Source organism: Sturnus vulgaris, chromosome Z, assembly GCF_052056855.1.
Source record: "Sturnus vulgaris isolate bStuVul1 chromosome Z, bStuVul1.hap1, whole genome shotgun sequence".
In the NCBI taxonomy this organism is placed as follows: Eukaryota; Metazoa; Chordata; class Aves; order Passeriformes; family Sturnidae; genus Sturnus; species Sturnus vulgaris.
In genome coordinates, this window is record NC_142283.1 from 27,686,332 (window position 1) to 27,701,271 (window position 14,940).

Sequence of the window (14,940 nt, forward strand, 5' to 3'; positions counted from 1 at the left end):
AACATGGCTAATTGGGACCTTCTTGATGGTAGAGCTAACTCTCAGAAAGGAAACTGATTCACACACTTTTATTTTTCAGTTATTCTCTTACCTGAGTTTGGGTCTTGGATAACGTCCCTTAAGTTCTTGTACATGGATGCGGGAATACCCTTGAAGCATTGTCTGAGGGGGTGGCTATGAAGTTGTAATTTTAATATGTTTTCTTAAACAAAAACTGTTTCATATAAGTGAGTTTTGCCTCTACTTTCCCTCTTTATGCATATTTTATAATACGTCATAGAAAATTTTTCCACCCATAATAGGACACTGGGCTAGTTTGACCTTTGTTGACATTCGTTATTGGTTTTCTTATATCCTAATAGGTACTTATATATATATGTACACATAAAGATATAAAGAAGCACACTATTTTCTGGTTATAAGGAGGTATATCAACAGAGAATTTTCCTGTTAGGGTCATTCATCACAGTGTAAGGAGAGAGAGATTTTAAAGTCTGAATCTGCCATGGCCCACGTTTGGAAATCATTTGATCTCTATGTAAACCAAACTTAATGATTTATTTCATGCTGATGATATAATTAATAATTATTAATATTTGGAGAAAAAATTTAATGTCTTTATATTTCATAGCGTTGCACTGAAAAACTATATATGGAAAAAACCATAGATGCAGATGTGGCAGGTGCAGCTAGCAATTAATGTGCATAAAGTTAGATGCACAGATTCTATAAAATTATTATTAAAGAAACATAGGGGTAATGTTGATAGAGCATATGGTATATATCACTGTTGAACATGATAAGGAGATAAGCTACTATGAATTTATTACCAGCTTTGTATTCTTCAAGAATCTCTTGGTGAATACTGTAAATTCTATTAAAAGTGTTGACCTTTTATGTAGGTAACTGTAAATTTGAAGTGAGCATGTGTGTGTGCTGCATAGGCACCAGTGGAGCTGACAAAAGATTCCTTTAGTTAAAGCAGGCATATGCTGAATTTTGAACTACCTTTTAAATACTTAAATTGTCAAACAGGCGTTTCGCAAAGGAAGGGTTTTCAGTATATAATTCCCCAATGTAGGTCAATTAAAGCTATAACACTTTCTTAAATTTGAATCACTAGATCAAGTGTTTTTTCCTAGTTGTACATTTCCCCCCTGTGCATTTATTTCAAATGTTAATAAAGTTTTCATCTACAAAAGGCTTAGAATTGACAGAACAAAACTCTTTCTTTTTAAATGATGACAACTACTACTGTTTCTGTCTGCAGGTAGTGGAGGACATGCTAGAGGACGAGGAAGAAGAGGATGACAGAGATGACAAGGTAATTATCTTTCCTAGCACTTGGGTATCTGGGGATGGGAGAATTTAGACATGACACTGTTTTTACCGACAGTTATAAAAGAAGTTGATGTGTTTTAGTCCAGAAAATTGGACAGAGCTGTTTATCATCCTAATAATGCTATAGTGTGTTGAGGGAAAGGTTGGAGGTCTGTAAATCCTTTATTTTTCTTGTTTTCTTTTTCTTTTCCTTCTCTTTTTCTTTTTTGTTTTCTTCTTTTCCTGTTCTTTTTTCTTTTTCTTCTTCTCCTCCTCCTCTTCCTCCTCCTCCTTCTTCTTCTTCCCCCTCTTCTTCTCCTTCTTCTTCTCCTCCTCCTCTTCCTCTCTTCTTTTTTTTTCTTTCTTTTTCTTTCTTCTTATTTTTCTTATTTTTGCTTCTTCTTCCATTTTTTTAATTTTAATTTTCTTGGTCTAGAGCTGGATCAGATACTTTTATCTGCCAGAAAAAAGTATGCCTCAGCCTGTCTGGACATTTGTGAAAGATAACAACTTATTTTGGAGGACAAAAATTCCTCATGTCTTGAGTACTACAAATAGGGCGGCACTTCAGGGAAAGAAATGGTACGGAAATGCAACTCTATACTGGTTAAGGATCTCAAATTTTCAAAGAATTTCTGGATAAAAGAATGTCTTGAATGTTTTGCAGTCCATATGACATTTAAATAATCATAATTCTCATAGACATCCATTTGATTTGAAGTTTGCATTGTGGCTCTGCACGCTGGGAAACCACAGTAGATAATTCACCTTTTTGAGTGGACACAATTCAGTTTTGATGGTGCTAATTAGTTTGAGGATTGCGACCACAGTAAATAAAAACTCATTTCCACATATTATTGAGCCAAGCCATGAGACTTCTTGGATTGGTTGTCTCCCAGAGAGGGAAAAAAAAAGAAAAATAAATCAGAACTACCTGCACCACTGAAGCAATGGCTAGCACTGGCAGGATGGCTTTCTGGTGAAACGGGTGCAGTGAAGACAGCCCAGTTCTTGATGGTATTTTCCTATCAGAAAGGTGATACTTGTGGAAGAAAATAAAAAGGAAAAAAAAAATAGATAGTTTTACAACAACTGTGTATTAGAAATCAGATTATTTTGACCTTCACAGATGTTCCCCCACTTCTGTTGTAATATAGCTTTTTTTTTTTTTTCTGAGAGGAGAAAAACAGTGCATCTTAATTTATGCTCTTGACCTTTTTTCTTGCTGAGATGTACATTTATACACCACTGTAAGAATTCATATGCTGGCAGCAGCATTTGAAATGTCAGAAAATTCACTGTGATTAGTTAGTCCCCTCAATGATTATTTTTCTGTTAGCTAACATCTAAGATGAAAGAGATTATTAAAAAATAGGAGTATTTTCCTTGTTCCGTTGCTAGGTCAAACATTTTACAATTATTATGTGAAATTCTTCTACACATCACCTAAATTGTTAGCTACATGATTTCATAACAATGTACTAACAAAATCTTCTTTTATAAAACACATATGTGGTGTTTTTTAATGCTAAATGATATGAACATCCATTTCTAGCAATAAAATACATGATTTATTATAGAAGTCCATCATGTAGCTGCGGAGAGCTTTAATTTTATCTCAATATGCTAGCTTTGAATCATCATTTGTTGATAAACACTGATTTACCATCCATTTGTGGCCTTTTTCTTCTGTTTCTTTCTGCTTTATTATTAGATTTGGTGCAAATGTGTCATACCTGTAGTGTGTGTATTCCTGGATATTTTAAGCACTGTGATTAGTTCACAAAGAATAGTACTTGACTGCTTGTAGTTTAAACCAGCCTGTGTAGTTTCTGCTTAGTGGGTTTTGGAAATTGCTAAACAAACTTCTTTAAAGGAGAAGATGAGGACAGAGGTCAGCCCCTCCCTCCCCCTAATTCTCTAGTGATTCTCTGAGCAAACGCCCCTAATTAGAAATATCACTCTAGGTTTCAATGTTGTGATCTAATATTCAGCTTTCTCAAACCGACACCAGAGTTCAAACATTTTTCTAGATCTAGTTACCAAGGTTGAATTAAAGTGAGTACTGACATTACTGTGTGCATTCAGTGAGCCCTTTTATTGAATATTTAAGAGCTGTTTTTCTATACAGAAGGTGTTAAGGTTGATTTTTATAAATTCAAAGCTGTCTTCATTATTGCAAATGTTTTGAGCTCTCAAGATTAAATATGCTGTTTGAATTGGGAAAAAAAGCTACACTTTTTAAAACAAGCATGTATGGATTATTCTATTTTTTCAATATGTTTGCAGTGGGGGTTATTTTGCACTAGATTAAATTGTAAATAATAAGCACATGATTAGGACTACTGGTTTGTTGTTAGAGGCTAGTAGGCTGTTTTTCCTTTCTAGTATGCTAGACATACTCTCTTAACTACTGCTGTTCCTCTTATATCTTTTGTCTAAATGGAAGAGTGCAGGTTTGTGTTATTGTAGTTCATGTGTGTTTTCTGACAGCTATGTGCAAAATAAATTTTTGTTAAAAACAAATGGACATTTTGTAACACCAGCTGGTAGTGGTCTCTGGCTTTTATTATTTATCTTGGTTTTTCATGTGGTATAATAAGAAACTAGGGAAAATGGGTCTCCCTTATGCAAACTTACAAGATTAATAAATGTGCCAAACCCTTACTTTCATGAAAACTGAAGCATATGTTGCAAATACATAAAATATACCCAAGCTGTTTGACCATGGCCAGTGTCCTTGCTCCCTGATTACCAGGAGGAAACTCTTAGTCCTGTAACCTTTGGACTTAATGATCAATAGGGTATTACATGACATTAAACTGGAGCACCTGTTTTCCATTTAGTAAAGGCTCCTTGCAGGCTTTACCCAAACCTATCCATATGTTTTCACTTACCAGATTGTTGAGCGATTATGGAAAGTGTCTTCCTTTAAAGATGACTTGAATATCAGTGACTTGCTGTGTGACCTCAGTGTGAGCATGCACTGATGTAGGTTCTGTGTCTGTTCTGTTTAGGGATGTTGCTCGACATCCCTAAATTGCAGTTACAGAAAAACTTAGTAAGATAAGGATGATGAACAATGAAATATATGAAATTATTTAATGTAATGCATTTTATTAATAATGGTGTGTAATACTGACAAGATAAATTTGTGCTTACCATGTCTCATTCTAACGTTGTGGATTTTAGTAACTTTTTTCACCCTCTGCTGCAGTCAAGACAGGACTGTTAATTTAAGACCACAGGATGTGTGTTTTTTACTGGAGTATCTTAACTTTCATCTTCACTTGCAATATGAATAATAAACCAAAGCAGCAGGTATGCTACCTGTAATGGTTACAAAGTGGTGCTTAGCAGTGGAACACTTTTTTTCCTGATTTCTCTTCATTGTCTTGCTATGTATTTAGGAATTGAAAAAGATGTAGTTTGTTTGGCTCAGGCATTTGTCCTTCATTTAATAGTATTTTTTCCAAGAAATAGCATTCGATTCTGCATTCCATATGTTATGTAACATTTGCTAAACCTATGCCAACCACAGATTTACAGTTTAATCTGATTCCTCTTCTTTTTTTCTTTTGGCTTCTTTCCAAACATTGGCTTATGATGGGATTCCTCTTCTCCCCGGGTCCTCTCAGCTAGCTCTGGATCGTGGGGGACGGAGAGAATTCCAGCAAGGACAAAGGCAAAAGAAAAGGATGCTCCTTCTTCCCGGGACCAATATCCCACTTTAACGTAGAACGCTTCCAAGGGAAGAAGAGAGGGAGTTTAGAACATGGCAGGAGGTTTTAAACGCGAGGGGAGAGGAGGAGCTGAAACACAGCCAATGGGATACTCCCGAAGGGGAGGGGCGATGAGGAAAGGAGAAACCTTCCCCTTTGGGGAGTACAGAACAAACGTTTCAGTGCAAATATAATAACCATGAACCCTGTGATACTAAACAAATCATTTAGTGCAAGCAACTACATAGTGCAATACAACAGGCTTATAACCATATCTTAGCAAATAAGGGTCAGTTAAATTACATGAAGTCAAGATATCAATAAGCTATCAAAAGGATTTTTACACAGTTGTAATAATGTAGCAGTCAATCTGCATAATCTATGTATCTAAGATTGGTCTGTGTATCTAAGATTTAGTTTTTAAGAAAGTCACATATGCTTTTCATATAGCTTTATTCTTTTAATATGCTCCAAGTAAGATTTCAGATAATCTCCAAGATTTTCAGGTCAGCATTTTGCTGGAAGCCCTCAGCATACCACAGAATTAGGCCAGTGAGAACTGCTACCATTGCAGGCATAAAGGGAAGAAGATGCACGTTTTGAACACTGTTTTGTTTTACTTTCATACTAACACTTTATTAAGAAAAAATATTCAAAACATTTGCACATTTGGTTAGTCTCTCTTTAGCCTTTCCTTCTTTGAAAAATTCTTTGCAGTCCTCAGTCAATGATATTGTACCTCAAGATAAGCAGAAGGTTTTGTAATTAATTATAGCTCCGTCAAATTAAAATATGTTTTAAAGCTTTTAATCATTGCTGCTGAGAGGTACTAACTTTGTTCTCAATACAAGACACATTTGCAACCTGTCTCAGAAGCATTTTTACTGAGAAGACATCATGAGGAAGAGGAAAGATAGCGTCGATGCAGCCTGCGTTTTTATATTCTATATATTCTATAAAATATATTTTATATATTACAGTGGCCATTATTTTCTATAAAATAAATGGTGGGGAAATGATACAGAGAAAGAGAGTGAATGGAGTTAAAACTCCATAGACCTATTTGTCCACCTATAGCTTGATTCCACCATTAAATTCTACATTAATATAGCATCTAAATATTAACTGTAAATAAAAAACCAAGAGCAGCTTCCAATGAAAACTGTAGCTATGTATGAATCTGTTATCCTCTCAAGGCTTAGTTGATAAAACCATGTGTACTTACAAAAAAATCTCTACAACAAAGCTGCAGAAGTCATACTTCTCAGTAAGTTTGCTTTCTGCTCAGTTTAATTGTTCATGTAGAGATACTGATAAGAGGTGTAGACTTTATAAACTACTTTTATTTGTAGTTTTTATAAAAATTGTATATAATATATGGGTGGATGGTGTAGACTGCTTCAGCCCATACTCTGGAATATTAGCTGGTTTTGATCATTGGATCACCCCCAAGTCACAACCATGAAGTTACTTTTGCTTGGATACACCTTGGATCATGTGGAGCCTTTGCATAGCAACTTTCACAAAAAAGTAGTTTTTATCCTGCCCTATAGTGGGACATATATAATCTTCATCATCAAGGTACACAGCTTTGAAAACACGTACTTGGATAGCCTTCTGAAGGGTTTAGTTTTAATGAGATCAGGTTTCTTTGTCCTGGTGCAGTCTTGAAATACTATGAAAATCAGTGAAATAAAATAAGAATTAATGAGATCATAATCTGAGACTTATATCTGAAGTTCGGCATTTGAGGAGGTGTATGTGTGTGTCTGCGTGTGTGTGATAGTCCCTGAGGGACCGTGGGTCTATGTCTTGGTGTGAGACAATTTATAAAATACTCTGGAATGAGTTGTCTCCTCTACAGGTTTAACCAGTCCTTTTCCACCAATAAGTAACGAATGCAAGTAGAGGTAAGTGAAAAAACTTCAGTTTACTAAGAAGCGTAACAGCAACAGGCAAAAAATAACAAAATTGCTATATCCCGAGAACAAAGCGAGACCCAAAAATGCTGGGGACATCTCCCCTCCGCCCCCTCCTCCAGGGTGGTGCTCTGCGTGGTTCCAAGGACAAAGGGAAAGCTGGTGTGAGCTTTCCTCTTGCCCCCTGCCCGCTCTGCTCATCTCCCCGACTGCTGGAGCCCCGGCTGGCATTCTCTGGATCAAGGGGCTAGAGCTCGGGAAGGGACTTAACCTTCTTTGCGGCAGGAGACAGCAGGACAGGCAGAACAAAGCAGCTGTCCCGGGCTGTGTCCACTCTCGGTTTGCTGTCCCGGGCTGCTTCCCTGTCCGTGCGTGTTCGGGAGCGCTTGCGCCGCAGTGGGGCAGCCTCGCTGGGCAGCAGCAGGCGCGCTCCTGTGGAAATCGCCCCAAGGCAGCCTCTCCGAGATGAGAAAACAGGAAAAAAAAAACAGAAAGGAGAACCCAAAAACTCTGCCTTAGAAAAGACCAAACAGCCAGCCAAGCAAACAGCACACGGCAAAAGGCAGGAAGCTGCCCGGGAGGCCCAGTTTTAAGAACGCCCCTAAAAGCACCCCCCACACACAAAGTTCTAGCTTGCAGGGTCTTAAAGATACAGGAACAAGCTTTGCGCATAGAAAGATGTGGAATGTAAAGACATTATGGATTACTCCAGGACAGTCTATAAACTGTTGAATTAATTACACTTACCCTTGTAAGTGGCGTTGTTCACCTATGACCGATATAGTGTGGGTGATGTTCCTTATGAAGCAATCCAAGTATAATTCAATGAATTTCTAAATCAAATAAAGATTATGTCTAAATTATGTTAGCTATTTAAGAATGTGACATACTTTTCCCTCTACACTTATACACTTATAATACATTTATTTCTTAATGTAACTAAGCAGTTTTAAAATTCTTTGAGGCCAAGAAAAGGGCTGCTTTCACCTAAGTCTTTGTAGTCCTAGGTGCTTAAAAACATCTGTATGGTCTTCTCCATGACTTGGGAGAGAAATAATGAGTGTGAAAGGAAACAACCAAAGCCCTTTACTGCCGGGTTTGCATTGAAACCTTCCTGTGTGTGCAGGTTGGTTTATACCTTAGCTCCACGTGGTTTCAAAAGTGGTGAGAATGGACCATCACCATTCTTCATTCTCTAACAGAATTTCTTTGAAATAGTTTCACACAGAATCATGACATCTGAGTTCTGTTTAAACTACTGCCATGAACTACTTGCAACTGTAAGCAAGCCATGTAGTCACTGATTTCCCAGCCACCTGAATGTTTCTTCAGTTTTATTCATAACTCCACTTTTTTAGCCTTCCAAAGGACAGCCCCAAACACCCCTGGAGAGATGCGTTTTGAGTGTTTTCTATAGTGTAGAGCAAAGGGTAGAGTCCATAATACACAATGAATCTTCCTCTGAGTCCCACAGGAAGCAGAGATGGTAAGTGGTGGGTTGACCATGGCTGGATGGCAGGCACCCACCAAAGCTGTTATATCACTCCCCTCTGCAGCTGGACAGGGGAGAGAAAATATAACAAAGGGTTCATGGGTTAAGATAAGGACAGGGAGATATCACTCACCAATTACCATCACAGGAAAAGAGACTTGGAGATGTTAATGTAATTTATTACTAACAAAATCAGAGCAGGATAATGAGACGTAGAATAAATCTTAAAACTGCCTCTGCTTCTCTCTCCTTCCCAAACTCTATCTCCTCTGCTTTAACAGTGCAGGGAGATGGGGAATAAGGGTTACAGTCTGTTCGTCACAGGTTGTTCCTGCCACTGTTCTCAGGAAGAAGAGTCCTTGCCCTCCTCCAGCATGGGGTTCCTCCCACAGGAGACAATCCTCAACAAATTTCTCTACCCTGAATCCATCCCGTGGGCAGCAATTCTCCACCAACTGCAACGTGGGTCACAGTTCTGCAGGGTTAGCAAGTCCTACCTGCTTCAGCAAGGTCTTCTCTGTTCATGGGTCTGCAGGTCTCTACCAGGACTGTGCTCCAGCATGGGTTTCCCACAAGGTCACAGCCTCCTCTCAGGCATCCACCCTCTCCAGACCAGGTCTCCTTCCCAGGCTGCAGGTGTGACAGCCCCGTGGATATCCATGGGCTGCAGGGGCACAGCTGCTTCACCATGGTCTTCATCTGGAGCTAGAGAGAAATCTCAGCTCTGGCACCTGAAGCACCTCCTTCCCCTCCATCCCCACTGTCTGCAGAGCTGTTCCTCTCACATTCACTTCATTTCCCCCTGGCTGCAATAACATCTGTGCAATATATATTTTTTATTTCCTTCTTAATTGTGTTGTCACAGAGGCATTACTATCACTGCTGGTGGGCTCAGCCATGACCAGCGGTGGGTCCATCCTGGCTGGAATTGGCTCAGCCAGATGCAGGAGAAGCTTCCAGCAGCTTCTCCTAGAAGCCAGCTCTGTAGCCCACCCACTTCCAAAACCTGGCCGTGCAAACACATTACAGTAAGATGCAACTTCGGAAGCCTTATAGAGAAAAGTGATGGTTGAGTTGTGCTAGCATGAGGTAAGTGCTGCATGGACCCAGTTCCCAGTGGAGCAAGTGTTTGACGCAGTGTGTGTGAATGAGAATGAATCAGTGGCAGAGGTGATGCTGTGAGAGAAGAGGCTGCCCAGCAGCATGACTGTGTGCAAAATGGATGCTGTATTGTAGACTGAGTTTTCAGCTGAGATTTGATGCTGAGGCTTGCACTACAACACTGAAAGCTGAAAATCCACAGCTTAGTCTTTTGAAGTCCTTGACTTCACAGATAGGCTTCTGAGGAAAATTGCAATCTCAGCTACAAAAATTTGCCAGGACAGTTGATCAGGATTTGAGGTGCTTTATGGAGGAAAACACAGGAATATAGGAAAATAAACTGCAAGATTTTGCAAACAATATACACATGCATTTTGTTTACAGTTTGAAATATCTGTGTGTCATTGGAAAATTTTATATTGTTTACTTAAAGTTGATGTGTGGATCAGTGATGAAATTACAGGACAGATCAGCTAGGCAAAATAAAATCCTGACAAAATGAAAGGAGCATCCATGCCCAAAGTATCAAAGCTCAGCTTAGAGCAATGTGGTATGGAATTAAAAAGTTGGTGTTGTGCACCAGCATCTAGGACACATCACAGGATGGTACAGAGCAGAGTCTGCCTCTACTCAGGTGTAATTTGCTGGCAGATTAAGAGGCAAATTTAGCATAAAGCTTTTGGACATATAGTGCATACAACTGCTTCATTCTGTTTCCATTTTATTCTGTGATAGGAATTCTATGCCTTTACTGGTAACTAGAAAAGTTCCAAAGGTAAGAAGCGTGTCCAGGCTGCTCCTGCCTGGACTCATGAGAGGTCAGGCACTGGGACCTAGTGCCAAGGAGGGCAATATTTTTTGTGTGGATTTACTGACTTTTCTATTGAGCTGCATGCAAGAATGCCAATGCCCACGCATGAACCCTGTTGGATCAGCTCTGAGCTGAGGAGTCTGTAGGAACTAGAGCTGGAACAGGGAGAGAGAGTAGTAAAAATAAAATAAATAGCAAAAAAAAAAAAAAAAGAAAAAACCTAGACAACTTAGGCAGCAGGAATGACCAGTCCTTGGGCAGGCAAGTATGTGATGATGCTGAGACCTGCATCAGGAGAAGGCAGGGAGGCAGAGAGAGGCCACAAAGCCCCAAGTGCAGGTGTGCTGGGGTAACGTGTGGATTGAGGATACAAGTAGTAATGTGCAGAGTTTACCTTAAATCTCCCAAACATTAATTTCAGAGCAGTTGGCTTCACAGTCTCAGTAGTTTTTTGAATGTAGTCTTCAGTATACAATATAGATAGACTTGAAAATTAGAATTTATGGCATATGGAAAAGCAATAAGTGGTGGTTTTAGCACTCTGACTTGGTATTAAATGTGACTTAAGGACCAGTGAGGTATCTCTGTTATCTGCATGATCAGCAAATGCATGTTTGATTGGTTCAGGAGCAGTTGAGGTAATATGATAGGTTAATGTACAGCTGTAGCAGTCTGATAGTGCAGTGTTTTTATTGATTGTCTCACTTAATGCACCGGAGTATTAAGTTTGCTTGTCACAGTGCTTAGTTCCTGGGGTAGTTGAGCAAGTTACTTTTCCACTGAGTTGATCCCAAAGTCCCAGAGTCTTTCAATCAAACTCTTTAAATTTCATACACTGGCAATTCCTTTCCTTTCCTAATGGGCTGTATTAAAGAAAATGTGTCACCTTTTGCACCGTGTAATACTAAATCAGATCAGAATTCATGCACAATTATGTCAATGGAAATATAATATTACAGACCTGCTTATCTCAAGATAGCACACGGAAAAATAAACTTCCACAGCTGACAGATTTACTTGATTCTGCAGATAAGTTATTTGTAAGTAATTGAGCTGAGAAGTGTATATGGATTATTTTAATCCATATCAAAATATATAAGAAAAAATACTAATACATATTTAAGTATTGTTTCTTTCTTCTTTATCTTTCTCCTATTTCCTTTCTCTTTTTCATATTTTCTTGGTCTGCTCAGGTGCTAAGGTAACTAAGTCTAGGATGGGAAAAACAGATTTTATCCTAGCAAACTGGTATTGTTCTGAAGGCTAGCAGTTTTAGGGAAACAAAATGGATACCATTCCTTTATGTGATGTCATAGATATTTTAATGCCAGAGTAACAGAGAGCTCAGAGAAATTAATTCTACTGAAAGAGTATTGCTTTCAGTTAGTCTTTAGCAGAGTGAATGAGTCAAAAGACCATTGCTAATTTGAAACTTTCTTGCCATCAGAAATAGTAACTTAAGATCAATTACTCAGCAGATGCACCTTTTAGTATTTTACACAGAAGAGTGGTACAATTCCTCTTACCCTCAGTATATTAGCCAGTGCCTTGCTATGTCTTTAATGCATGGTATTAGCTATAATTCAAAATTAACTATGGAAAAGCAATTTGTTGACCTTTATTTATTGTTTGATTAAAAATTTAAATACCAACAGGAGAAGAGTAGGTGGAAATTCTTTGTAATGCTTTCTCTGCTGCTAATTTGTAGTTGGATATTCTTTTTTAATTTGTAGAGAATTTGAAATTTGTGTATCTGTTTGTGTATACCAAAGCGTCTTCTTTTGTATTTTCTGTACTCATAGGACTGCTTTCCTTCTCACTCTTAAAGAACAAATGCTACCTGAATATTTTAGATCAATACACAGCATATAGTGAAGATCAAGAAGCAGTTTACTCAGCTATTTTTCTGAAGTATAATACACACCTTTGCATTTTGATAGAAGAATGGTTTGCATAGTAATAGTTGTGGCTTCTCTACAGTCTATTAAAGATTAAGATTTTATAGTCTGTTCAGGGAATTCTTTACGGTGCATTATCAGAAATAACATTATATGATGTTATAGACCAAGAGCCAGTTTGCTACTAAATATTTGTTTCAAGGAGTTCTTACATTGTGTAATCCTTTTCACTCATCTTCCTCAGGATATATTGATTCAGAAGAAAATGTATTTTAACACCGTGATATTTTTAGAAAGAAAAACTTCATGCTGAATTTTGAAGTCTTAATGCATAAATACAGAAACGTCATTCCCTGAAAACGCTAAAGATTTTTTTCCCCAGTGAAATGTTGTCTGTTTATTGAACATTGGAGTTTCTTGGTTTTTGATACTGGCTGCCTTTGAAAGGAAACCACAGTTTGATCTGTGGCTGTGTTTTCCTCTAATGTCAGTTAGACTATTTGGAACTACCATAATGCCGAAAAGGCCCAATCAAAAACTAGCAGATTGAAAAGCAGCACTTCACTATTGAAATTCCCCAAAAGAATTTGGTGAGAAACACCTTAGTAACACAGCTGTTTGACAAGGCATCTTTGTATCTGGTCAAACGACAGCACAACCCATCAGGAGCCTGCTTGGAGAGTAATACAGGGAAAATTCAGCAAATTTTGTAATTCAAAATTAATGTTTTTATTAAGGACCTAAGGTGTCACTGCAGATAAACTGCAGATAAACACTGTCTATTGAGTTTATAAAAATACTATTGGCTTTTAAAAGCAGGTCAGCATTACAGTGCAAGGAAAAGTTGAACAATATACAAAATTTTATGAAGTATGTAGAACAAAACTGCATTTTTTCTGGATTACCAAATCAGAGTAGTTACAAAATGCGGACAATAATTGTGTAGGGTTTGAGTAATACATTTTTCATAATATGAACATGAAAAACATTCAGAAAAAATAGTATTACCTCTTAAAAACCACTAAAATTAAAGAATCTGCAGTCAGTGACATCCTACACTGTATTCTTATTTCACTGTTTCTGCACTGTTTCTTGAATAGAGTAATTTGTAAGGATGATGCCTATAATGGCTTCCAGAGAGTCAAGAAAGGATTTATTTCATCAAGGGTGAAACTTTAGTTTCAGCAGAACTCTGTTACAATCATGCTCTTACAATATCCTGCTTTGCTTTTCCCATCATAGGTGGAGGGGGGTTAGTCAAGGAAGGGAAGCACTCCAACACTACCTTGACCTTCTTGAAGTGTTGTTCTTGCCCTTTGAAGATGTTGATAACACCCAGGTACTATACTTTTCTTCAGGCCACTCTCAATATCGCTGTTTAGAGTTGTATCCCAAAAAAGCGTATAAGGACACAAGGCAGGGGCATAGCCAGAGCTCCGACACAAGGTTATAAAGTGTGATATACTAGACGTGTTACCTGTTCTTAGGATGCTGAAAAGTGTTTGTGCTTAGGAAAGCTTTATTTTCTTCTATTTCTGTCCTTTTTTCCACAAATAATTTGTCCTACTCTTACACTCTAGGAGAAAATTGAAACTCTGATTATATACATTAAATTATCTCTACCATAAACTACATACACTTCACAACGTTTAGTTGTTTTACAGGTTGAGGTGCTTATTTAAACCTCTTCAGTGGTGGTTGAGGTTTTTAAAATGTTGATTGAAAGTAGTTACTGCAAGGAAAATTGAATGTGGTGTGGATGAGATTAGAGCACAGTGCTGCAAAAAACTAACCTTCTGTTTTGCTCCATAAGATTAGTCACAGTGGGGAGGGGAAAGTTCAGTGCAGCTGTGACACTGGAATCAGCCAGGGGATTTCTACAATGTAAATGGGATATAGAAAGAGTTGGAAACACAGGGCCGTGCAGAAAGGTGTAATAGTTAATAGCCTCTTGTCACTGAGCAGATCTCAACCCTTCTGACATTGGAATCACCTTCTCTGGAGCAGATAATTTTTCTACCTCCTGTTTCAAGGTAGACTTGTCCTCTGAGAATGCTGAGACCCAGCAGGCTCTACTCTTACAGGTGCCCCCTTCCATTTCTAGGGCAAACAACAAAAAAAATCTTAATGATGGTAACTATTTATTAATATTAATAATATTACATATTAAAGTCAGTAGAGTTACTAGTAAAGAGGTTTAGCCATCTCTCAGTGGTGGGGAGCAATCTCAAAGACAGCCCTGGAAGGGCGCCCACTCAGACTGTGCTATCTCAAGGATTTTCCCTACATTCCCTTTGCATTATCATAACACAGCAGGGGTGTCTTCCAGATACAGGAGGGAAATGTTTTGCACACTACACACATCCATGCTCCCCTGGTTTGGAGTAAGGCTTGTTAGTAAATTGTCTTGTTTTCTCTCCTTTGTAGCACTGCATTAATATTTTCCACCACATTAGTATTTTCAGCTTTACAGGAATCAAGAGCATTAAAGTCAAAACAAAGGTGGTGAGATTTTGGGGCCAAGGCAGTGCAGTAGGGTGTCCTGTGGGAGCTCTGTGCTTGGGAATGCCAGCTTCTACAGAGCTTGAAGTCCGAGTGAGGGTGAAACCTAATATCTCAGGAGGAGGAAGAAATTACTGCATAGTACAGAGTGACTGGTAGTTAGCAGATTTCTGCT

At 38.3% G+C, this 14,940-nt stretch overlaps 1 protein-coding gene across 5 annotated transcripts in view; it reads left to right on the forward strand.

The window, feature by feature from the left end:
• Nucleotides 1-14,940, forward strand: part of MCTP1 (multiple C2 and transmembrane domain containing 1) — a 222,866-nt gene that overhangs the window by 183,095 nt on the left and 24,831 nt on the right. For 3 of the 5 annotated variants that reach the window (XR_015799421.1, XR_015799420.1, XM_088156368.1), the window contains exon 17: nt 1,271-1,324. Coding sequence is in view for 2 of the 5 variants with exons in the window: in XM_088156368.1 (XP_088012494.1) it covers nt 1,271-1,324 (54 nt within the window). In the remaining 3 variants the exon portion in view is untranslated. Of the gene's footprint in view, nt 1-1,270; nt 1,325-1,756; nt 3,878-13,505; nt 13,603-14,940 lie in introns of those variants that run through there. The other 2 variants (XR_015799422.1, XM_088156369.1) reach the window with 2 other exon arrangements.